The sequence below is a fragment of the Chelonoidis abingdonii genome, chromosome 24, assembly GCF_003597395.2.
Source record: "Chelonoidis abingdonii isolate Lonesome George chromosome 24, CheloAbing_2.0, whole genome shotgun sequence".
NCBI lineage: Eukaryota > Metazoa > Chordata > Testudines > Testudinidae > Chelonoidis > Chelonoidis abingdonii.
This window is the reverse complement of record NC_133792.1, coordinates 2,943,420-2,968,925: the sequence shown is the minus strand read 5'-3', so window position 1 is coordinate 2,968,925 and position 25,506 is coordinate 2,943,420. Positions and strand designations below refer to the sequence as shown.

Below are 25,506 nucleotides of genomic sequence, written 5' to 3'. Positions count from 1 at the left end.
CCCCCCCCCCCCCCCCCCCCCGCCATGGATGCTCAAACCCTGGAGCACCCACAGAGATGGCTTCTGTGCTTTTACGCTGCTCTGACTCTGTAAAGTGGGCCCTTACAGTGGGTATAAACATCATTTGCTCCTAAATCAAGGCCCCTTTATTCTTATTGAATTATGTAAAAAGGACTTGCTGCAACTGAGAATTGGGCTCTGTATCTTTTTAAAAAATAGACTTGCTTTTTACATCAGTTACTTCATTTATGTATTTTGCATTTACAAAACTGTAAAAACAGATGAAGCCTTTTTTGGGAAACTACCAAAAATATAATTTGGGCTCAAATTCTTTAATCCAAAAATGCAGCCTGGAGCAAATATTTAAAAGATAAGATCCTTGTGGCTGATCTATATAAAATAGAGCTGTTAAGAGTCTTTAACCATAGCAAACACTGTTATGCAATGGAACCAAAATAATACATATTTCCATAAATTTACTCTTTCAAAATACAAGTGAGATATATAAAAATAGCTATTGCACTCTTTTTTAATTATGAATTAAATCGTTACAGATGTTGGAACTCTTGAAGTCTATTACGTTGACAACCTGAGTATTTAAAGTTCTTAAACATCTACATAAGACACACTTTTAAAGAAGTGTAAACGTATTTACATAATACAGTGCAATGGTACTATTCTGTCTATACTTTGTGGCTTTTCCCCTAAAAACCCTAAAGAAAATAATGAATATTTAAGATCTCTTAACTCAAAACAGTCCTTCAGTCTCTGCTTTGCAGACGCTCTGACAATACATAATATATGTGCTTCAGTAGTTAAGGCTAATAGGGAAAGTTTAAGAAAAGAAAGGGGAGAAGTTAAGAGTGTTGATTTTTTAAATTTGTGCATTTCCTTTGTTGATGTTGATTGTAATAAGGTAATCAGGAAAAGGATAAAACACATCTGTAGCTCACTAAAGTACCGTCTTCTAATAAAGTTAGCTATATATAGTGATCACTCTTGAAAGCAAATATAAATTTAAGTGGAAATAGAAGTGGGGTTCAGGGGCAGTCAATTATTTTTTGTCCAGGTCCAAATTTCTTGGCCAAGGTATAGTCAATGTCCGGATTCCAGAGAAACATTTTTCACAATGCAAGTCCCCCTGTTCAACAAACACATACAATGCTGTGCGTTAGTAATATACCCAGGGCGTATTGCTTATATTGTTAAATGAAATCAAACCACTGTATAACCTAAAAATAACCTCCAAGAAAGATATAATAAATGACATAGATGTGTATATAGCATTAAAACACTTTCAGACAACTGTTTTGTTTTGAATTTGTTTTGAGTTTACAAAGAGTATTAACTTTGCTTTTGTCAAATAAAATTATTGGCATATATAAAACCATCTTTGATACTTTCAAGCCTTTTGTGGCTTATTTAGTATTAGTATCAGAGTTTGAAAGAAAACAGTTCATACATGAATCATAAAACTAAGATAAAGAGCTCAAGTCTTTCATTTAACAAAACACACCCACACACATGTATTAAGCAAAAGAATCATGAATAATCACTGTGAAATATCTGTTTAAAACTTCAGTATCACTACTGAGAGTGAAATTTTATATGGCAATGCAGATTTAAAATAAAATATGCGTGATTAATATATAATACCCCTCCCCATCAGTGGGAAAAGTGGCTGGACAAGGACCTTTAAGTTTGGAGCGAGTTCAGTCAAAGCAAGACAACTCCAATCACTCTCCTCCCGTCCCCTCATTCCCCATGTCGCCTGCCAGCTCCCTACCCAGAGAGGCTCCCGCCATCCCACTCACTGAGTCCAGATGCCAGCTCATTCCTCCACATGTCCCGCTCGTCCCATGCCTGCGCTGCTATTGGCTGGTGGGGCTGCGACTGCACAGGCAGCCGCTCTAGGGACGCACTGCACCCAGCCGCCTGCCCCCTGTTGGGGGGGCCCCACGCTGAGGAGCAGACAGCTCTAGCCCAAGCTCGGCTTCACCTCATTTGACCTTTGTTTTGGGAGGGGTGGCTACAAGGGGGAGGGGGTTAAGGCAAGTTTTGGGGTGACTATAGCCCTCCAACACTGCACCTGACTCCAAGGTTCCGCATTGGCCCTTCTAAATAAACAAGGAAACATAACCAAAAGCCTTAAAGTTAAGAGTTTTGTCTATCACTAATAATCAGGTATGGAGGCAAAAATACTGTGCTCTTCTTGCTTTTCAAAGTTTTTCTGTGTGTGGTGTTAGAAATTAAGGTCTCTTACAGCTTGGGAGAGTCTGATAACTGGAAATCTAATGAACTGCCAACAGCCAAAAGAGTGAAAACTTGGAAGGGAAGGGATTTTTATTCAGACTGTTTAAAACTTCGTGGATGTTGTTGCTAATCCCGAATTATCTTTAATGGTTAACATTTTGCAGAAGGAACGTTGTTATTTAAGAGTCAACACCCACACCCCTTGAGTTATTCAGCGAAAACTAACATCATCATCTGAGACCTTCAGTGGGTCCTGCAGTAAAACCAGGGGAGATGGGAGTTGACACTGATCTCTTTAAAAAAAAAAAAAAAAATAAAATAAAACAACAAAACCTTTCAGTCTTTTATATCTTGACACAACAAGTGGGACTATGCTAATAACACTTGCGGAGGACAAAAAGTTGGGAGGTGTTGCCAGTATGAAGGAGGACAGACTATAGTGTGAAGATCTGGATGACCTTGTAAACTGGAGTAATAGAAATAGGGTGAAATTTAGTAGTGCAAGGTTATGTACTTAACAAAAATTCTTGTTGTTAGTCCCTGTCAGCTGGGGACTTATCAGTTGGAAGTGACAGAGGAGGAGAAAGACCTGGGTGTATTGGCTGATCACAGGATGACTGAGCTGCAAATGTCAAAAGGTGTGGAAAAGGTTAATGCCGCCCTAAGATGCATGGGGTGAGGTATTGTCATTAGAGACAGGGAGGTGTTAGTACCATTATGCAAGGCACTGCTGAGCCCTGATTTGGAATACTGTGTGCTTTTCTGGTCTCCCATCTTTGAGAGATGAATTCAAACTGGAACAGATGCACAGAAGGGCTATTAGGATGATCTGAAGAATAGAAAATCTACCTTACGAGAGGAGATTCAAAGAGCTTGGCTTGTTTAGCCTAACCAAAAGGTATAAATACATCAGAGGGATTAATACCAGGCAGGGGGAAGACTTATTTAAATGAAGCACTAGTGGGAACACAAGATCAAATGGATATAAACTGGCCATGAACAAGGTTAGCCTTGAAATTAGATGAAGGTTTCTAACCATCGGGGGAGTGAAGTTCTGGAATGCCCTTCTAAGGGGAGCAGTGGGGGCAGAAAACATAACTCACCTCAAAACTGAGCTTGATAAGTTTATGGAGGAGGTGGTGTGATGGGACTGCCTACAATGGCATATGGTCCATTGATGACTGCCAGTAGTAAAAAAAAAACAACCCTACATCTGGAAATGAGACACTAGATGGGGAAGGCTCTGAGTTACTACAGAGAATTATTTTCCCATATACCATTTGGTTGGCAAATGCGTGCACAAGAGAGAGGTAATTCTGCATGTTTGAAAAACAGCCTTAACCATTCATCTGACAACACTAGAAATTCCTGAAATCTGTGACCACAAACAAAAACTAGTTCTACAGAAAGTCAAAACTGGACATATCTGTAATCTAGTGTGGGCATAGAGCTTTCAGGTGTATAGGCTGAGGTTTGGATGGAATTACCTTTGTTGCTTGATTATGCAATGTGATTATTTTATACATGTACACTAAAATAATATGAATTGTGAGAGTATTTGGGTACTTAGCTACCTTCCTTTAAATGAGTGTACTTTAACTTTTCTTGGTCCATGTACATTTTATTGAGTAACAGCTTTAAGACAAAAACAAGGCCCTTCATACTCCCCAGTGTGGTAGACTTGAAGTTCTGTAGCAGTTTAAAGTCAACTTAATATATTAAACTGAAATATGAAAACCAATAATCCAGTAGTCTTTGTGTTTTGGTAGTGCATTACATTTTATTCTGGCCCAAAATTTTCTGTGTTCAACATGGCACAGACTGCAATGTACAATTCCAACATACAAGTTGTGGTGGGAGTGGTAGGGGATCTTGGAGTGCTTGGCAGCTGGGGTAGGAGGGTTGCAGGATGAAACATTAACAGGGCTTCTGGTAAAATGGCCAGCAGCATAGTTTAGATTATTGTCATTAGGTTTCAGACCAGCCAATTAAGATGAATAAAGCAGTTAACACCTGTTTCAGGTCTTATTTCAGGCAGTCTGCAGGCAACGTTGTCTCAGTTACCCTTGAGTTTTGTTTGAAAGGTTTTCTTTGCAATCATCAATGCTGATTTTTTTAAATTAAAAGCTTAGATTCTGAAGAGTGATTCTAGGGTAACTTCTACATCAGTGGAGTGCACAGGGACCTGGCTAAAGTTAATGGTGACGTGAATGGGTGGAGTGATGAATGCTGAAAACTCTACGAAACTTGGGGAAGTTGACTGACTTTCATCAAAGTGCTTGTTTATTCTAGTATGGTTTTGACACCTGCCTCTTCTTGATTTTGTTTAAATGCTAGGGGCCGCAGGCCAGAACAAGCAGCATTCGATCACTAAGAACACGGCTAAGCTGGATCGGGAGACGGAGGAGCTGCACCATGACAGAGTCCCCCTTGAGGTGGGCAAAGTAATCCAGCAGGGCCGACAGAGCAAGGGCCTGACACAAAAGGATTTGGCCACGGTAAGTGCTTATCAGTATCGTTTGGTCTCTACTCCTGCTTTTCCTCAGCCAGGCTCTGTGTATGTGAGGGCACTGGGTTGTAAATGGTGTCAAGTTAGCCTTCTGACTGGTAAATGGTGAGCTGGTATCGTCAAGGGTTAATATAACACCACAAAACTTTGCAGTTAACTAACAGCTCAGGTGGTGGACCAGGGACCTCTGTCTGGAACCTGTGAACACTCTTTAAGAACTGCGAGCTATGTTGTGGGCTGGAGTTAAAATGGCTTCTGCTCTAACTGACTTAGCCCTGGCATAGTAATTTCTGGTGTAAGGTGTTGAAAACCTATCTATATCTGAGCTTTCAAACAGAAGTATCTGCCATGCTGCTGGACTGCTGTAGCTTATGGACACGCTCCGATTTCTTGAGCGTGAGGCAGACCTTTTTACAATATAACTGTTATCAGCATGGTAGCACGCAGACAGAAGAAACCAATGTTAGGCAGAAGTCACTCTTGCAAGCCTGGTGTACTTCTTGGAAGATGCAGCCACTCATGTAATATGAGATGTCTTGGGTTTGTGTTTCTGAATGTTCACTGTTTGTTAAACTGATGTGTTTAAAGCACATCTTCTTTTTAGAAAATCAATGAAAAACCACAAGTTATTGCTGACTATGAATGCGGAAGAGCAATCCCCAACAATCAAGTTCTGGGCAAGATCGAAAGAGCCATCGGTGAGTGTCAGATGCATAGTAGCATCTAAAACCGCTTCAGTGGGGGGGGAGAGGGATGCTGCTGCTGTTGATGATGAACATCTACACTTAACTCCTTTCCATTGCACCCAGCATTCTCTAGGGCAGCAGCATGTGTTGCTCCGCCGGTAGGATACTTGGGGGTTTGATGTCAGTGCTGTTTCATGGGTTCACCTATGGTAGTGGTCACCAACCGATCAATCATGATTGACAGGTCGATCCTAGAGGATCTCTTGGTTGATCGCAATCTCTAGCGTTGTAGCAGCACTGCTGCTAAGGCAGGCTCCGTGCCTTCCCCAGCCCCACACTGCTCCCGGAAGTGGCCAGTGCAACCCCGGGGTCAGGGGGAGCAGGGGTCTCACACCATGTGCTGCTCCTGCCTGCGAGCACTGCCCCCAGAGCGCCCATTGGAATGGGGAACTGTGGCCTGTGGGGGCAGTGCTTGCAGAGAGGGGTAGCATGCAGAGCCATGTGCCCCCCGCCCCTCCCCACGGGCACGCTAGCCTCTTCTGGGGGGGGCGGGGGGGGCAGGGAGCCTGCCTGAGCTGTAACCCTGCTACACCACCAACTGGGAGTTGCTGGAGGTAAGTGCTGTTTGGTGGGAGGCAGCACCCCAACCCTGAACCCCCTCCTGCACCCTGAACCCCAGCCCTGACCTCTCTCCCAGAGCCACCACGCTGTACCCAATCCTGCACCTCAACACTACCCTAGCCCTGAACCCCCCCGAGCTTGCATCCCTCACCCCCTCCTGCACCCCAACCACCTGCCTCAGGCTCAGCCCAGAGCCCCCTCCCATACTGTGAACACTTGGCCCCAGCCCAGAGCCTGAGCCCCCTCCTGAACCCCTGCTCAGCCTAATGAAAGTGAGTGAGGGTGGAGGAGAGTGAGAGGCAGACGGGGGGGGCCTTGGGGAAGGGGCAGGGTGGATCCTGGATTGCCCTTAAATTCAAAAAGTGATCTTGGGCATAAAAAGGTTGGAGACCACTGACCTATGGGGTGTCACATTGCATCCTAACATTAAGATTGTTTCTGCTGATTCAGAAGCGGGAACTCGGAAGCTTTCAGCCCTCTGCAGGCATTGAAAACTTACATTGTTTCAGTGTCTTGAACTTGCTCTGTGCCATCCAAAAATAGCACTATCAGACAGACACCTGAAGGCCTTATGTAAATCCAAAGTCATGTGTTTGGCAAGTAGACAAGGGTTATGTGAATACATTGTGCCATTGGGGGTGGGAGGAGTGCCTAGCTTTCTAGTTATACAAAGCCTTAATTTTTAGATATTTGTAATGGACTAGGATATCTGCTGCTAAGACCATCTCAAATGGCTTTTGCAATGATGCTTAGTCAGTAGAGTGGTGATTCTCAGACTAGTGATCTTCCCCCCCCCCCCCCTTGTATTCTTCAGGCAGTGACTGCTGATGTCCTATAAATTACCTGAGCAAGGATCAATTTTTCTAAGTACCTGTTACAATTTCTTTTCAGTTATGTATAAAGCCTGATTTTTTTTTCTTAAATAAATCTCCCTTTAGTGTACTTGTCCTGTCTTGCAGTGGATGACTTCTCCCTTCCCTCACTCCAACCACCTTAGTTCCTTTGTTGGGCTGTTTGAGGATTCAGAGTGACAAGTATGTAGGGAGGACTCAAGTCAAACTGCTGAAAGTTGTTTTCTTTTTGTGTCATTCTAGGCCTTAAGCTACGTGGAAGGGATATTGGAAAACCACTTGAGGCTGGCCCAAAAGGGAAATGAAAACAAAGCCTCGAAATCAGTTTGTTCAGACTGATCTCATCTGGCTGGTGCTCTTTAACCACCAGAATCTCTCTTCATATTGCCAAGCAGAACAAGGAGATTTCAGACTTGCTTGGGGGTGGGATGGGGGCCTTCAGAATTTCTATCTGCTGTAAAAAGGCAAACTTAAGTGATTTTCCTGATTTTTTGTTTTTTCCTTTCTCCTTTCCGAAGATTAAGAAACTAAACCCAATAAATACTGCATCTAATTTTGCCAGAAAAGTGTGTCTTGGTGTTCAGAACTAGCTATTGATCAGACAGTTGGGGTGATCTGAAGTAGGATAATTTAATTGGAGCAATTTTAAGGGAGGGTGGGTTGTAAGTATTCGGGAGAGGTGGGGGTTGGTTAGATCCGTATTGAAAAGGGGTTGATTTGGGGCACTATATTGGAATGACGTTTGTTCCCTCCAGCTTGTTTGAAAGAGATGTATAATAAAGTTTGTTACCCTTCAGTTAGCTGGTGTGATCATTTTGTGGGTCTGTCTGTTGGAGATGGCTCACCGCCCCAGCGCCTGTTTAGAGTCTAGGACTACACGTAATGGAACATGCATAGAGCACTGAGGATAACATGAAGCTCTAAAGTCAGAGAGAGCACAGGAAGCGTCAGATGTTGCCAGAAGCAGTGAAGTGACATGTTCTTCTGTCTGGCCTGGGTCAGCAGCCTTGAACCATCTGAAACAAGTCATGGTGTTGACTGTGGCTCTAGTGCAGTGGAGGTAGGTTCAAAGAGCAAGGTCATCGCAAAGAAAGTGACTTAGACTAAACCAGGAAACTTCCAGCTAGTCAAACATAAGTACTGCTACCCAGCACCGTTCTCTTTTGTACCAAGCCAGTAGTTCCCAATGGAACTGGGCAAACTTCCTTTAACCAAAATGGGTGCAGATATTCTGAGCTTGCCAGGGCTCGTGCTAGAGATGACAGCTCAGTGTAACTTAATGTCATGGCCTGAGTAAGGTCAGCACTGCATTTTATGACCTCTGTGTGGTACTGCAAGAGAGACACTGATGAAATCGGCACATTTCTCTGCTGAAATGTAACACTTCCCTTCAACCAAGTTTTCAGAATGATGCTTCTGAAGAAGCTAGACTTGCACAGCATATGCTTGTACTTGTACAGAGGCAGAACCAGTTGGCTAGCAGCTCTAGACTATATTCTGTGGTTCAAACTGCAGGCTTCCTATTAGCTAAAATGATGGTGTACTTCATTGTCCACAAATACAGCTGTGGATAGTGGGAAAACAGGCTGAACAAGAATAATTCCTGTACAATAGGAAACTAGGGCTTGAGCCACCTAATCTTCAAAAGCTGTTTGTTTAGCCGTGTGAAAAACTGAGGGCTTGGAACTCCCCTTCATGTTCCTCAGCAGGACTCCGAAATGACCCCATTCTTCTTTCTCTCTGCTGCTCCCTGGAGCCCAGTGCACATGGGGAGTTTAGCTCATGCTCTGAATACTAATGCAATGCAACCATTTCAGGCACATGGCCCCTTCACCCTGACTTCTCAGCATGCCTTTGATGGAGGGAAAAGGGGATGGTGAGATACAGTAAGTGGTTTACCCAAGGTCGTACACAAACTGGCAGAGCTTGAACTTGAATCCAAGGCAGTGGCTGTAGCTATTGCAACCTCTGTCTCCAAGTTCAGTTGATGTACTATCCCCTTTGGGGGCCAGTCTTTGAACTTAAGGAGCTTCTAGTAACCAGCACTCTCACTTCTTTTTACTTGAAGATAACTCTGACATACTGAAGGTTGTATAGTGTTTAAGAGATTAATAAAGAGTAAGATTAGGATTTTAGTCAAATAGCTTCTGAGACTGTAAAGGGAGAAATTGGTTTGATACATAGCTGTACTTATTGTAGAATAACAGTACTAGATTGCTACAAAACAGGGCCATTTCTACCCTGCTTCTTGGAGGGGAAGTAATTCTGAGGTGCTCACAGCTGCTTTGATGCAGGTACCCATGACCAGGCTTGGAAGGATTAGATTTATCATTACATGGCACTTACACCTTACCCTCCCAAAATGACCATTTCCATCAATAATGGAAACTGACAGAAAAATGCGGCTTGAGAACTTAGTTTAAGGATCTTTATATATAGTGGTGCATGATGTTGACAGTTTGTTTTAATGGTTGCAAAATCTTAACTCTTTGAATTTCAACTTCTATCATTAAGAATCATTCCCTCTCCCCCCTCCAGTTTTCCCCAAGTGAACATTAAACACCAAACAACTGCATAAACACTTTGGCTTCAAGAAAGCGGTCAGTGAGCTGAAAGCAGCTTCAACACTCAGCAGCTACTGGTGCTTTGTGACAACCCAGTAATATTAGTTAACATGATGAACCTGGAACCTATCCCCACTGGAGCTAGAATCAAGGGAGTTGTGACACTCACATTAAATGAAAACCCTATGAGTGGGGACCCTTTTTGTGTAGAAGATTGCATTATCTTACTGAAACGGCAGACCATCCAGATGTTCTTGGTGTATGAGGATAGAGTCCAGATAGTGCAGGAAATGTTCATTATGGAGTAATCCTGTGCCATGGTAGATGGTCATTACTTATGCCTTGCATTCACTACACAATATATCATATTGAATTATAATGCTGGCACCATGCAGTGATGAGAAATGGCCAGTTATGAAAAGGATAGGCAGACAGAAGTTTCTGCTGGCTGGACCTGGGTTAGGTATGTTTGCAAATGTGGATGTCTAGCAGGGTGCTGGTGGAAAAGCACCTAATTACCTGTGCTCAGCCAGCTCCAATCAAGAGAAATAGGTTGGGGCTGGTGAAACAGACCTGATGCCTGGCCTGCGGATTGGCTCCACCTGTGGGTCTGACAAGTCAGCAGTTATAAGGGCTGGGAGCCAGCAGAAAAGCCAGCCAGGGGAAAGGTCAGTCTCTTAGCTGTGGGCTGACTGCAGGAAAAGGGAACTAACCCTGCATGCCTTGTATATAGCTCAACACTGGTGGTGGGAGAACTGTGTGTGTAAATAAAGCCATGGGTGCTGCATAACTAGAGGCGCCTCTGCACTTTACTGGGACAGCCAGCGGGTCCAGGAAGAGGGACAGGGCAGTGGACTCGTCACAGTATGGCATTTCCCAGAGTGCTCCTGTGCACTGGTCAGAGACCATGATTGGAGCAGCCCTGTGTTTTCCTTATGGAGTTGCTCTAGATGAAGTTTATTACAGTGCGTGCATGCATGCTGGATCAGCAAGGAAAACAGACCCTACCTTTTAAGGAAGGCCACATCCTACAAGACTTTGAAGCGAAGGTAATTATAGCTACCAATAAAGGTGTGTACATCGTGGTGCCATTACCTTTGGAAAGGCAGATTCAAGATCTTCTAACCAGTCAGAGTGGAAGAAGTCCTAATCTTAGTAAAGGGAGCCCGAAGGAACATATAAAAAAGCAGCCAGTTGTGAACCAAGTGAACAGCCAACAGAAGACAGGTAAACAGAGGGAGTTTGCTTTGGGGGAGTTCCCACAGAGTTGGTTGTTGTTTTTCAGGCTTCTGTGAGCAGTAAATTCAACACTGAAGAGGTTCTTAGAAGGAAGACGTTATGGGATAGTGAGCGATCAGCTGTTGTGACCTGCACAGGATGTGCCATATTTGTCTTTCTCCCAGAGGATAGAAGCGACTTCATGCGTACAAAGTGCTAACTGGTCTCCATATTGGAAGAAAAAGTTAAAGGACTAGAGACCCAAGTATCAACCCTGTGTTGCATCAGAGAAAATGAAGATTTTCTGGATAGAAGACAGCGTTTGGTACAGCAAGCTAAAGAATCAGAGGGTGCAGTGCAGAACAGGGAAGAAAATTGGCAGCATGTGACCTCCAGAAGAAGAAAGAGGAGAACCCATTTACCTCGAATGCAGATAGAGGTAAGAAACTGTTTTCAGGCTCTCTGCACAGGTATTATGGTGGAGAATGGTTTGGAAGACTCATCTGAGGGAAGGGATCAGAAGGGAGACCCCATTGACTGGAAGGCATAGGATGCACTGTCCTAGGGAGGGGGTTCCACGACCACCATTCGCAAGAGGAGGAGATGGTGGTCGGGGACTCCCCCCTAAAGAGAACGGAGTCATCCATATGCCGACCAGACCGGGAAACTCGAGACAGGTGCTGCCTGCCTGGAGCTAGAATTCAGGATGTGATGGAGTGTCTGCTGAGACTGATCAAGCCCTCAGATCGCTACCCCTTCCTACTTCTCCACATGGGCACCAATGATACCGTCAAGAATGACCTTGAGTGGGTCACTGCAGACTGTGTGGCTCTGGGAAGAAGGATAAAGGAGTTTGATGTGTAAGTTGTGTTCTAGTCCATCCTCCCTATTAAAGGAAAAGACCCTGGTAGGGACCATCAAATTGTGGAGGTAAATGCCTGGTTACACAGGTAGTATCGGAGAGAGGGCTTTGCATTCTTCGACCATGAGATGATCCGGGAAGAAGGATTGCTAGGCAGAAATGGGATCCACCTAATGGAAAGGGAAGAGCATCTTCGAAGGCAGGCTTGCAAACCTAGTGAGGAGGGCTTTAAACTAGGTTCGCCAGGGCATGGTGATCTAAGCCCTGAGGTAAGTGGGGAAGTGGGATACTGGAGGAAACACAAGGAGGAGGTTACAACAGGGGAGGCCTCCTGATCCCTACTGGAAAAGTAGGGCAATCGGCTAGTTATTTTAGGTGCTTGTACATGAATGCAAGATGCCTAGGAAACAAGCAGTAAGAATTTGGAAGTCCTGGCACAGTCAAGGAACTATGATGTGATTGGAATAACAGAGACTTGGTGGGGTAACTCGCATGACTGGAACACTGTCATGGATGGGTATAAACTTCAGGACGGACAACGGGAGAGAAAAGGTGGATGAGTTGCACTGTATGGTTGCTCAGAGGTCCAGTATGAAACTGGAGAAAAGCCTGTTGAGTCTTGAGGTTAAGTTTAGAGGCGAGAGCAACAAGGGTGATGTTGTGGTGGACCTCTGCTATAGACTACCTGCCATAAACAGATAGCTAAGGGTTAATGTCTATTTTACCTGCAAAGGGTTAACAAAGGGAACCAAACACCTGACCAGAGGACCAATCAGGAAACAAGATTTTTAAAAGCTCAGGGAGAGAATGTTTGGGTGTGTGTCCCTTTGTCTGTTCTCTGGTCTGTCTTTTGGCTATGAGAGGGATCTTTCTATCTTCAAGCTTCTAATCTTCAGTTTCCAAGTTGTGAGTACAAAGGTAGAAAAACAATAGGCTTTTATTGTTTTTTTGTATTTACGTGTGTGTAGTTGCTGGGATGTTTAAATTGTATTTCTTTTTGAATAAGGCTGTTTATTCATATTTTTCTTTTAAGCAATTGACCCTGTATATTGTTATCTTGATACAGAGAGCATTTTTATGTCTTTTCTTTCTTTTTATATAAAGCTTTTCTTTTTAAAACCTGTTGGATTTTCTTTTCTAAGTGAGGCTCTAGGGGATAGAAATCCCTGTGCCAGGATTACGGTCTCTCTCAGGGAAAGACTGGGAGGGGGAAAAAGAAGGAGGGGGGAAGGTAAATTGCCCTCTCTGTTTTGTAATTCAAGGAGTTTAAGTACAGTAATCTTCCAGGATAACCCACGGAGGGGAAGCCTGGGGAGGAAGTAAAGAGAAGACAAGGGGAGGGGGGTTATTTCCCTTTGTGGTAAGACTGAGGGCATCTGAGTCTTGGGGTCCCCCAGGGAAGGTTTTGGGGAGACCAAAGTGAGCCAAACACTGGAATTTTTGTCTGGTGGCAGCGCTATCAGATCCAAGCTGGTAATTAAGCTTAGAGGAATTTATGCTAGCATCTTATTTTCTGAACTCTAAGGCTCAGATCTAAGTAGGAAAGCTATGACACCACCAGACCAGGAAGATGCAGTAGACGAGGCTTTCTTCGGACAACTAACAAGCTTTCAGATTACAGGCTCTGGCTCTCATGAGAGACTTGAATCATTCTGATATCAGCAGTGCACAGACACTCCAGGAAGTTTTTGGAGTGTGTTTGGGACAACTTCCTGGTGCAAGTGCTGGAGGACCAACTAGGGGCTGTGCTCCTCTTGACCTGCTGCTCATGAGTGGGGAAGAATTGGGAGGGGAAGTAGAATTGGGTGGCAAACTGGGCAGAAGTGATCCTGAGATGGTCGAGTTCAGGATCCTGACAAAAGGAAGAAAGTAGAGGAGCAGAGTATGGACCCTGGACTTCAGAAAAGCAGACTTTGACTCCTCAGGGAACTGATGGGCAGGATCCCCTGCGAGGCTAATATGAAAGGGAAAGGAGGCCAAGAGAGCTGGCTGTATTTTAAAGAAGCCTTATTGAGGGTGCAGGAACCATTCCAATGTGCAGAAAGAATAGCAAATATGGCAAGCGACCAGCTTGGCTTAACAGAAATCTTCAGTGAGCTTAAACACAAAAAGGAAGCTCACAAGAAGTGGAAACTTGGACAGATGACAAGGGAGGAGTACAAAAATATTGCTCAAGCATGCAGCACAATTAGAGTTGCAGCTAGCAAGGGATATGAAGGGTAACAAGAAGAGTTTCTACAGGTATGTTAGCAACAAGAAGGTCAGGGGAAGTGTGGGACCCTTACTGAATGAGGGAGGCGACCTAATGATAGATGATGTGGAAAAAACTGAAGTACTCAATGCTTTTTTTTTTGCCTCGGTCTTCACAGACAAGATCAGCTCCCAGATTGCTGCAATGGACAGCACAATATGGGGAGGAGGTGAGCAACCCTCAGGGTACGTCTACACTGCACGATTATTTCGAATTAGCTTAAACCGATATTACAAAACAGATCTAATAAAATCGGTTTAGCGCGTCCACAGTGGGATCACGAAATCGATTGTTGCGTCCATGGCCAAAGCTACCATCGATTTTCAGGAGCGGTGCACTGTGAGGTAGCCTGTATCCTCCAGCTTACCGTAGTTCCGCATCTTGCCGGGTTGAGAGCACAGTGCCTGATGGGCAGAAAACATTGCCGCTGGGTGGTGCTGGGCTACAGCCCTCACCTCTCCTTTGTGAAGGCAGCAGACAACCCTTTGCGCGCTTTTTCCCGGAGTGCATTGAGCAAATTCGCAATAAGCCACAGCAATCATAGGCCCTGAGATCAAAAACAACGGTAATCCTGACCGTTGTCAACACCTTCGCGTACTCATCTGCCAGCAGCATTCAGTACGCCAGAGGGTGACCATTTACAGTACTTCAAGGAATTATTTATTTTACTTATCTTTCACCGTGCGCCTGGGGGAGAGGGGAAGAGACTGATGAAGTCTTTCCGTGAACCACCAAGAAACGGTGTATATCAAAGCTACAGACATGGGGCGCTCAGCCCAAGAATGGCAAATAGTTTCAGAGACTGCTGTGGAGACTGGTAGCTGTAGTCCCTCATTACCCCCTTTCCTCCCTCCCTCCCCTCCTCCATGAGTCATCCGTTTGGAAGTCCCTCTGGCTTTCCCGTTTACGGTTGTCGCACGCACCGGCTGTGTATCCTGGAGTTTATGTTTGTTCACAAACGCTTGTTGGCATTTCCTGTTTCATTTAACGGAGCTCTAGATAAAGACAGATTTGTCCTCACCATAACAGCGATCAGATCTAGTATATCTCCCGTAAGAGTTATTCAATGTGCAGGCAGCTACTTTGGCAATTATGAACACGCATCGGCAGCTCGCGCTGCCCCCCCGCACTCCGGTGCTGTCACTATTCAAGAGGATGGACACGTCGAATAGCAGGGAACAATTGCGCACTTCGAGAAGGTCCTCGGGATATACCTGATGTGCTTTCACTCTCAGAGTTTACATCGCTAGCGCACCATAGGCCATGGTCACAGAAGCATCTACGGATTTTGCACTGCATTGGACCACTGACTTAAACTGACACGACCAGAGCGTCCAGTGGTGCACTGGGTGGATCGCTCTAGGAGCCATAATCTTGAAACCCACTATACCGCACCCGCATTTATCCAATGGAATTTTTTGAACGCAAACATCACGTTATAGCGGGGTTTCAACTGTAAAGGTACCGACTTTCGCTCAAGTCCACGGACGCTGGACTGAGAGTTCGGATTGCGGACCAGAGCGGTCAGTGGTGCACTGTGGGATACCTCTAGGAGGCCAATAATGTCGATTTCCGGCCACACGAACCCTAATCCGAGTTATCACTATCGAATTTAGCGCTACTCCTCTCGTCTGGGAGGAGTTCCGAAATCGATTTAAGGAGCCGTTTAACTCGATATTAATGACGACGTCATGTGAACGGGTACAGCGTTAAATCGGTATATCGGCCATTAAACCGATTTAAAGTCGCAGTGTAGACCTGGCCTCAGTGGTGAAAGAACAGGTTAAGGACTATTTAGAAAAGCTGGGCAATGAAAGTAATTAGGGGGCTGGGGCACATGACTTATGAGGAGAGGCTGAGGGAACTGGGCTTTAGTCTGCAGAAGAGAAGAATGAGGGGAGATTTGATAGCAGCCTTTAACTACCTGAAGGGGGGTTCAAGGGGGATGGAGCTCCGCTGTTCAGGGGTGGGAGATGACAGAACAAGGGGTAATGGTCTCAAGTTGCAGTGGGGGAGGTTTAGGATGGATACTGGGAAAAACTTTTTCACTAGGAGGGTGGTGAAGCTTTGGAATGGGTTACCTAGGGAAGTGGTGGAATCTCATCCTTAGAGGCTTTTAAGGTCAGGCCTGACAAAGCCCTGGCTGGGATGATGTAGTTGGGGTTGGTCCTGCTTTGAGCAGGGGGTTGGACTAGATACCTCCTGAGATTTCTTCCAACCCCAATCTTCTGGGAATATTCCAAAAGAGAAATTTCAGGTAATGTACAAATGAATCTTGCAGCAAGCAGGTTTTATACACTTTGTACAGCTTCAGTTCCTAGAAGCAAAAGAACTCTTCAGAAGCGACTGTCTGGGAGCTGATCACTCTACCCCTTCCTTTTGCCTGCCCCCTCTTCATTCATACGGACTCATCAGCCTCTTTACAAGTACGCTGATTTAAACCAGCTGGCCTAAGGGGATCAGCAGAAGATGACTAACCATTCCTCCTGAACTATTTGAGTGAAGGCCACAGCACTGAAGTTGCAAATGGCTACAAGGAAGATATTGCTACAGCTGTGCTCAAGCTATGTGCAGAGGCTAATTATGAAAGCCTTCCAGATCTACTAGTCTCGGAATTTCTGTCTTCTGACAGATAGTGCTTCTTGGCTGGAGAAACACACAGGATTTTGCGCTTAGACTCCTTTATCACTACACTGATCAGGATGCTGCAGCACTTCAGTTATGGATTAAAATAGTTTAATGGAGACATTCAAGATTCTACACATTTGGACCTTTATGAGTATAAAATAGAATTCCTTACCTTCTGCTCAAACCAAGCACTACTGTGGAAGTATGGTGAATGGGTTTTACAGAAAAGTGAGGAGCTTGGAGTACAAATTTTTATGAAAACGCCTTTGGAAGAACAAGGAAATAGCTTTAAGCCAGATGATGTCATGATATGCCTTAACCCAGGGGTCGGCAGCCTTTCAGAAGTGGTGTGCCAAGTCTTCATTTATTCACTCTAATTTAAGGTTTCGCATGCCGGTACTACATTGTAATGTTTTTTAGAAGGTCTTTCTCTACAAGTCTATATATAATATAACAAACTAGTGGTGTATTGAAAATAAACAAGGTTTTCAAAATGTTTAAGAAGCTTCATTTAAAATTAAAATGTTGATCTTACACCACTGGCCCGCTCAGCCTACTGCTGGTCTGGGGTTCTGTTCACCTAGGCTGGCAGTGGGTTGAGTGGGGCCTGCGGCTGGGACCCCAGCTGGAAAGGGGCTGGCAGCCAGAACCCCAGACCGGCAGCAGGCTGTGCGGGGCCAGCAGCAGGGACCCCAGACTGGCTGTGGGCTGAGTGCTCTGGCTCCTGCCAGCCGGGATTCCGGCTGCTGGACCTGCTCAGCCCGCTGCCGGTCTGAGGTCCCGGCCCTGCCCACGTACAGTGGGTACCTACCTTCTCCGTGGTTCTGGCCTATTCTCTTCCTCTCTCTGCACTGAGCTGAGGGTGGGAGTGCACTGAGCACAGGGCTGGGGGTGAAGGGTCTGGCCAGGAGCTAGAATGAAGGAGGGGGCTCAGGGTTGGGGCAGGAGGGTTGGGTGTGGGGGCACTTACCTGGGCAGCTCCCATTTGATGTGAGGGACGCAGGTGGGAACGTGACTCCCATTTGGTGCGCGGGGTGCATGGGATGGGGGGGGGCTGGGGATGTGGAGGGTGCAAGAGTCAGGGCAGAGGGCTGGGGGCATGTGAGGGGGTGCAGGTGTCAGGATAGGGAGGCTAGGTATGTGTGGGGATGCCAGAGTCAGGGCTGGGGTCATGGGGGGGGTGAAGGGCTCAGGGCAGGGGCCTGAGGGAGGTGTGGGGGTGCAGGGCTCAGGGCAGAGGACTAGGGGTGTGGGAGGGCTCAGGATTGAGGGCTGGGTGACTGCCCCTCACCGAACCTCCAACCTCCCACTGCTCCTTGTCCTGACTCCCTCCTCCTGGGACTCCACCCCCTATCTAAGCCTCCCTGTCCCCCGACTGGCCCCCTAGGATCCTACCCCCTACCTGTCCCCTGACTGCCCCAACCCTTATCCACACCCCTGCATCCAGATAGACCCGCTGGACTCCCATGCCTATCTAACCACTCCCCACCCCCTGACAGGACCCCCAGAACTCTGGATCCATACAACCCTGCCTGCCCCAACCCCTCTCCACACCCCTGCCTCCTGACAGCCCCCCCCCAGAACTCCTGACTCATCCAACCCCCCCAGCTCCTTGTCCCCTGACCACCCTGTCCAGAGACCCCTCCCACCCTAACTGCTCCCCCAGGACCCTCCTTGCTCCCTGTCCTCTGACTGCCCTGACCCCTATCCACCACCCAAACAGACCCCAGGACTCCCATGTCCCATCCAACCTCCTCCTGCTCCCTGACTGCTCCCTCCAGAGACACTCACCCCTAACCAACCCACTCTGCCCCCGTCCGTTGACTGTCCCCCTTGACCATGAGGCTCTCCGCTCATCTGGAGCCCTGCCACCGTGTGTGCAGCCGAGCCGAGCCGAGCCCCGCCCTGCCCCTCAGAGTGATATGCGCGCAACAGCAGGGTTCCGGATGAGCGGGGAGCGTCTTTACCTCTCCACGGAGCCCAACACTGCCCCGCGGAAGTACACAGCCCCAGCCCCTAAAGTGCTGTGTGTGCAGTGGCAGGGCTCTGTGGGAAGGCTGGGGAGGCGCCGGCAGCTTGCTGTGCTCGGCCAGCGCTCCGGCCTGGGACTGCGGACCTGCGGCTTGCAGCATTGGCAGGATTTTTAATGGCCCGTGGGGTCCCAGCAGGCACCCGCGTGCCATCGGTTGCCGACCCCTGCCTTAACCAATACTCTAAGTCATTTGTTAAATAGCTAGAGTATACTTAGTCTTAGAAAAATAGAGAACAAAAAGTACCATACCCACTTAGCTGCGTTGTATTTGGAGGCAGTGCTTCAGCTAAAATCTGTGACTACAGACAATTGTATGGAAGAGACTGAAACACAGACTAAGTTACACAGTCTTCTTCAGAAATCTGACATTTATAGAATTCATTTTATTTTAGATAAAAGCAAGGGGACAGATCTTCATATGGAAAGGGCAATACTGTATGGGGAAACTGCAAGAATATGACAGCACTGATGGACTCTCTTGAACATGCTTCAGGAAGTTGTTATACAGGATCTGTTCATACTCTCCTAAGTTCAAAAAGGGGCTTGTATTCTTCCCTCCAGCTGACCTTGTTTGTCTCAACAAAAGCTTCCATTTTAGTCAATAGGCAAAACAGTTTCAAGAGTAGCCTTGGAAATGAAAGTTGAGCCCAGTGTTGCTGGAGGAGCACGAGGCCTTGCCGAACCCGTGTTTCATTCTGTATGTGCAGCTACAGTACAAGTAGGTGCCTACTATGGGAGGCTCACATCTCGTTCTGTTTCCTCATCCACAGGTAGTGGAGTTATAGTGACCCTGTCCTGGAATTAAAGGTGAGCAGGAATGGTTGTAATTAGCTTAGGCCCCATCTAATGCAGTGTATGACTGTTCCCTGCCAGCCAGCTCAAAGGGGGGGAAAATGTAATAGTCACGGGGTGAAGAACATCAAGCAGCACTGATGGTTGTGGTGTCTACTACCACCTCTTGCTCTATTCTAAAGAGGAGGGTTTGAGGAGTTCACAGCTGCCATCCAGCCAGCAGTCAGTGAGGGGTCTTGTGCAACCTTCCACCATTGTGGTTGGCTGCCGTATTGCTGCATGGAGCCAAAGCTGATAAGCTGCTCAACTTTACTCCTGGGGAAATTCTGCACCATTGCACATGCACAGAATTTTTCTGCTGCAGATTTCTTAGCTTCCCTGCAGAAAAGTGACTTTCTGGTGCAGCAGCAAAGGGAAGCCACAAGAGCGGTCATACAGCCCTTCCCAGCAGTGTGTTTTGGGTGCCTGGGGCAGCCACAAGAGAGGTAAATCACTCTAGGGCAGGGGACAGGCCTGGAGAAGACCTGGTTCGTGGCTTCTACGCTGCCCTGGGCTCAGGTGCTAGTTCTGGCTGAGCTGGGGAGGATGGGACTTCCACTTTCCCTGCATGGCATTGGGGCTGCATCAGACCCACCCCCCAGATTTCTCCCTTGGCTGTAGGAAGCTCTGAAAACTCCCCCCACCTCCACTGCTTCCTGCATCCATTGCTCCTCAGCTGCAGGAGGAGGGATCCCTGTACAGGGATCTGCTCTGCCCCACCCGTGTGCATCGACCCCCTCATCCCTAGACCCTGCCGACGAGCTGCATCCAGAACTGCCCCGGATGAGCCCCACTTCCCTTGCACCTGGACCACCCTGACAAGCCACCTGCACCTGGATCCCCTCTCTACTGAGTCCCAACCAGCTGCATATAGATACCCCCCCGCCCCCCGCTGAGCTCTATCCCCATTCCAGCTGCCCCAGTCTCTTCTAGTCATTTTTTCTNCCCCCAAGTCCAGACCTCCTCCACTGAGCCCCAACCACCTTCACCTGGACCCCCCTGCAGAGTTCCATTACCATTACATCTGGGACCCCCCTCAACATGCCCCTGTGAATCCAGATCCCCTGAACCCAGCTTGCCCCACACTAATCCCCTCCACACTTGGAGCCTGCCTGGCCACACCTGGTGCACCTGGCAGGGATGGGCAGGACCCTGCAATGTTTCTGGGGCAGGCCAGGTCCTTGTGCTGGGGCAGGGTTGGGTGCAGCCTCACTGCTGAGTCTGCGGGGTGGGGGTGGGGGTAGCTGCACAGTGAACTCACAGCGTGAACAGTTTCTAGTCCTGCAGGGATGGAAAAGGCCAAAGAACTGGCGGGTGTCAGATTACCTGCAACTGTAATGTGGTGGGAGCTGGCATTGTTGGGCAGGGGGGGTTGGGGGAGGGACTTAGAGTGGCAGTTCTCAGTCATTCATCTCTCTCCTCCCCCTCCCCCTCCTAGTCAGTCCTTTTTGACTGATGCTCAAGCTCTAAAGGCAGCAGCTGGATAAAGAAGCAAAGCCCCTAGTGGCCCTTCTCTTGCCCCAGCCCCAAGCACAGGCAGAGTGAGCTGCAGTTCCTTACATCTCTAAACGCGATGTTGTCAAAGCCTTGGCTGGCGGCCCTCTCCTCTGGCATCCTGCCCGCTGCCACCCTCCTCTTCAGCCAGCAGCCCATGCTACAAGCTAGTAGGAGCAGGAAGACAGTGGCCAGGAGAATGCCAATCACCATTGCTGCCACAGCGCCTTTGGCAGGTTTCCCACCTGCAAGCAGAAGCGAGTGCTGAGCACAGTGGAAGATACTGTGCTGGGCCAGGCCCCTGCACCATCGCCACCAGTGAGGTGAGCTAGGCCCCAGCACCTGGTTTCAGGGGATCAATCTGCAACAAGGGGTCCATGCTGCTCATCTCCCCCACCCGCCTAACATCCCCAGCTGCCTGACTCAGCGAGCTCTCCTGAGAGCACAAGGGTAGAGCAGTGGCCAAAGGCCACAGTAACTATCACTGCAAGCGTTAACTCTTCAGTGGCCTCACTCACAGGCCCCTCCTCCTGAGAGGCTCTCATGGGAGAGCAGGGACTAGCTCCAGCCCGGGGCTGCCCTCCTCTACCATTTCCTGTTCTCCCCTGGCTGCTGGCCTTGCTTTCCCAGCTCACCCCCAAGACCAGCACCATTGTTCGTCTCCCCCTCCCTGCCTGCCCAGGGAGCCCCATTGGCACAGCAGGCCCAGAAGAGTATTCAGCCTCTCCTCCCCGCCTCCACATGGCCTGCCCCAGCGGTGTCAGGAAGGGGGCAAGCTGCAGCAGGAGAGAGCAGCCCACTGCTGTGGGCCAGGGCGAGAGCTCCAGGCAGGCCAGTGTACAAGCAGAAGGCAAAGGGGCAGGGAGTCAGGACTCCTGGGTCCTATGCCCAACTCTGCCTCTAATTCTCTGTACAGTCAGGTGACTCGTTTCCCCGCCCCACCCTGTCCTGTCAAATGGGGGCTGTGCCATAGGTTGCACCGATGGGTGGGGAAAGGGGTGCTCGGCAGTAGTGCCTTGCTGAAGGCACAGCTGCTCCGACCTCTGACTGGGTTGGACTCGGCCTCACCTTCCATCTGGCCCAAACCATTGCCATCACAGCCCTCTCCAGCATGGTACGTGATATCATCCAAGGCGATGGTTCCCCCAGCAGGCCACTTGCCATTGGCCACTTCAAAGACAATCTGCAGGGAGAGCGGGAATCCAGCCTGAGCCCCAGCACAGCACCCAGGGAAGGGGGATGGGAGAACAGCTTCACTGCTCAGCCCCCAACACTGGAGGGCACTCCAGAGGAAGGGATGCTGGGGCAGCACCCAGCCAGGAGAGGAGCAGGGGCCTGACTGCAGGGTGGAGAGAGCCCACTGCCCCCTAAGCCAATGGCACCTTGTGACCAGAGGCTAAAGACAAATGGCCTTGGCAAGGAACTGATCTCAGCCTGCTCAGGGGCGGGCGGCAGGTTGGTTCCATTGGGCTATTTCCACTGGGGCATCTGAGCTGGTGCTGCCAACCAGCTGCATGGGCACCATCCACCAGCCCTAGAGCTGCTTCACAAACGCACAGACACGTGTGTGACACTGCGCTCCATAGTCCCCACAGTGAGAGGATTATGTGTAATTATGATGCATCTTCTACAAAACCTGTCATGGGAGGTGTCAATGGAAAAGTTACAGTTTGCTGCAGGGCCGGCTTTAGGCCAATTCCACCAATTCCCCCGAATCGGGCCCTGCACCTAAGAGGGCCCCGCGCCCAGTGAGAATCTCTTCCCTGGCTTGAGGCACCTTTTTAATTTTTACTCACCTGGCAGCACGCCGGGTCTTCAGCAGCACTTTGGCAGTGGGTCCTTCAGTGCCGCTGAAGATCTGGAGCGAGTGAAGGACCCGTCGCCGAAGTGCCGCCGAAGACTTGGAGCACCACCCAGTGAGTACAAGCCCCACGTGTTTTTTTTATGTGTGTGGTTTTTTTTTTTGTCTTCCTTGCCGGGGCCCCATCGAAACTGTTTGAATTGGGCCCCGCACTTCCTAAAGCCGGCCCTGGTTTGCTGAGTATGATTATCCCATTTGTGTGCAGGTGTCACCTTTGTATCTAGGGTGACCAGATGTCCCGATTTTATAGGGACAGTCCCGATCTTTGGGGCTTTATCTTATACAGGTGCCTATTACCCCAACCTCTGTCCTGATTTTTCACACTTGCTGTCTGGTCACCCTATTTGTGTCTGGAGTTATGAACATTGTATCAGTATCTCACATGTGTCTGCTCCTGGGTAACTCCCACAAGTTAGTTTACATCGGGTCTAGCCAGCACCTTGTTCAAGGTAACAGCCGATCAGTGAACACAATGGGCAGCCTCACCTAATGGTCTTGCCTGTAAAAAGCACAGGAGTCCTTGTGGCACCTTAGAGACTAACACATTTATTTGAGCATAAGCTTTCGTGGGCTACAACCCACTTCACTGGATGCACAGAATGGAACACATAGTATGCATCCAATGAAGTGGGTTTTAGCCCACGAAAGCTTATGCTCAAATACATGTTAGTCTCTAAGGTGCACAAGGACTCCTGTTCGTTTTGTGGATACAGACTAACGTGGCTGCTACACTGAAACTGGTCTTTCCTGTGACTTCCTAGACAGAATATGGGTAACGGTCCCTGCCATGACTTGTTGAAGCATGCAAGGGCATGTGACTAGATCATGATACTGGACTCCATCTTGTGACTGTAGTTTTCCACAAACTGTACTGGGGACTTTACTTGGAACAAAGAAGTTCCCTCTGCATGGAAGAAACTATAAAAGGGGGAAATGACATCACCCTTTGGCCTCACTCCTCCTACAACTCAACACCTGGAAAGACATTTGGAAAGCAAAGGACTGAACTGGGGAGGGGTCCCAAGTGGGAAAGAAGGAGGCGCAGCCTGTGTATGGAAGATTGGGGGACTGTTTGTACTATCAGGGTGAGACATGGCTTAATCCAAATCCTGTCCAGTGTATAGAACTTAGATTGCGATTTTGTTTATTTCTTAGGTAACTAACTTTGAGCTGTTTGCTATGACTTATAAGCAATCGTTCTGTCGTTAATAAAGCTGTTTTATATTTTACCTAAAAACAGTGTGGTTTGAGTGTAGTGCATGAAAAATCTTAGCTCAGTTAATAAAAGCCTGTGCGTATGATCTCCACATTGAGGGAGGAGGGGTGGCCTGGATAATAAACTTTACACTGGCCAGGCTTTTGACCAGGGCAGGACAGGACAGTTCTGAGGGCCCAGGCTGAGGAGCTGGAGGGGACTGTCTGGAGCCTCCCTGTAGTTAGTTCATGAGTGGCTAAGAGAAACCTTCATGTAACTGCAGCTGGGTGTGTCCCTGTTTGTGTGTGGCTGTGTGAGTGCAAGTCCTGGAGAGGATTGCAACTTGTCACAGCCTCACAGTGTGAGAGGGGGCCCAGAGGGCTCAGTGGTGCCCCAGTTCAGGTTGCACCTTAGGGAAGTCTGTCACAACGTGGTACTTGCTCTTACTCCCCCTCGTGGATTGGCTGGGCCTGGGCTCAGAGTGCACTACCCACATTTCTAAAGGCAAAGGCTGGTGGTGGGGTGCCTGCTCACAGGCTAGGGACACCCTGTGCCTGCCCTGCTCAGCTCGCCCTAGTGCCAGGTGCCCGCTCGAAGAACAGGGATCCCCTGCACCTGCCCCGCTTAGCACCCGCTTGCAGGCCAGGGATGCCCCCTGCACTCAACCTGCTTGATTCTCCCCTGGTGAGCCAGCAGGTGGGCTCCTCCATCACTAGTGCTCCAGCTCCCTGCTGGCTGCATCTCTGCTACCCACCAGCTGCCAGCAGTGGGAGTGCTGCATGGGCTGTGGCAGGAGATCTGCTGGCAGAGCCATGCCAACGCTGTCCAGGCAGCTCTGGGCATGCCCCCCACCATTACCTGGAACTCCATAGTGTTCTGCACAGAGATGGTTCTGTTCCGCCAGCCGTGGCCCTGGTGCCCTCGGGCGCACCAGACTGTTAGTTCCCCTGCCATGCTGTACAGCTTCACCCTCAGCTCACCGCTGTCTGGTCCAGAGATGGAACGGGGCCCAAGGTCAATGCAGACACCCAGGGAAAGCAGCCCAGAGCTCAGCCTTTGCCTGGGCTAACCCCACCACTCACAGGGCCTAGAGCAGCTCAGACACTGGGGGGTAAACCTGAGCACCCCCCCGCAGAACAACAGAGGGAAACTGAGGGATGGGGAGAGCAGTGACTTGCCAGGGTTACACAGCCAGTCAGTGTCAGGGCTGGGACTAGAACCCATGAGTCTGGGCTTCCAGCTCCAACCCCTACACCTGACTTCTTGTGCAGCATCACCAGGGCCAGTGCAACCTATTAGGCAACCGAGACGGAGGGAGCTGGGGCAGGGGGGCATGGGGAGGGCACCTGCAGCAAGTAATGGGGGGGCGGCATGCAGGGGAACTCCCCGACACAGCTCACCCCTGCCCCGCCTCCTCCCCGAGCACACCGTGGCCGCTTCACTTCTCCCGCCTCCCAGGCTTGCGGTGCCAATCAGCTTAGGTGCCGCAAGCTTGGGAGGTGGGAGAAGTGGAGCAGCAACAGCGGCTCGGGGAGGAGGCGGGGCAGGGGTGAGCTGGGGCGGGGAGCTGCCGCACGGCTCCCCAGGTCGGGGAGGGGAGATGTCAAGGGGGGAGGCACCTCAGGGTGGAGGGAGGGGTGGGGATCTGCC

General features: G+C 48.7%; 2 protein-coding genes and 2 pseudogenes across 2 annotated transcripts in view; 3 read left to right on the top strand and 1 right to left on the bottom strand.

Annotated features, from left to right (window-relative positions):
• Nucleotides 1–7,716, top strand: part of EDF1 (endothelial differentiation related factor 1) — a 21,025-nt gene extending 13,309 nt beyond the window's left edge. The window contains exons 3-5 of the mRNA XM_032770785.2: nucleotides 4,591–4,751; nucleotides 5,367–5,460; nucleotides 7,164–7,716. Coding sequence (XP_032626676.2) covers nucleotides 4,591–4,751; nucleotides 5,367–5,460; nucleotides 7,164–7,225 — 317 coding nt within the window. The 3' untranslated portion in view covers nucleotides 7,226–7,716. The remainder of the gene's footprint in view (nucleotides 1–4,590; nucleotides 4,752–5,366; nucleotides 5,461–7,163) is intronic.
• Nucleotides 7,717–9,475: 1,759 nt separating this feature from the next.
• Nucleotides 9,476–10,299, top strand: LOC116819233 (transforming growth factor-beta receptor-associated protein 1 pseudogene; annotated as a pseudogene).
• A 3,816-nt stretch (nucleotides 10,300–14,115) lies between these two features.
• Nucleotides 14,116–16,937, top strand: LOC142045914 (transforming growth factor-beta receptor-associated protein 1 pseudogene; annotated as a pseudogene).
• A 1,705-nt stretch (nucleotides 16,938–18,642) lies between these two features.
• Nucleotides 18,643–25,506, bottom strand: part of MAMDC4 (MAM domain containing 4) — a 65,232-nt gene continuing 58,368 nt past the window's right edge. Inside the window, exons 25-28 of the mRNA XM_075060684.1 lie at nucleotides 24,715–24,842; nucleotides 21,869–21,983; nucleotides 20,867–21,045; nucleotides 18,643–19,270 (exon numbers count right to left, since the gene is read on the bottom strand). Of these exons, the coding sequence (XP_074916785.1) occupies nucleotides 19,205–19,270; nucleotides 20,867–21,045; nucleotides 21,869–21,983; nucleotides 24,715–24,842 (488 nt within the window). The 3' untranslated portion in view covers nucleotides 18,643–19,204. The remainder of the gene's footprint in view (nucleotides 19,271–20,866; nucleotides 21,046–21,868; nucleotides 21,984–24,714; nucleotides 24,843–25,506) is intronic.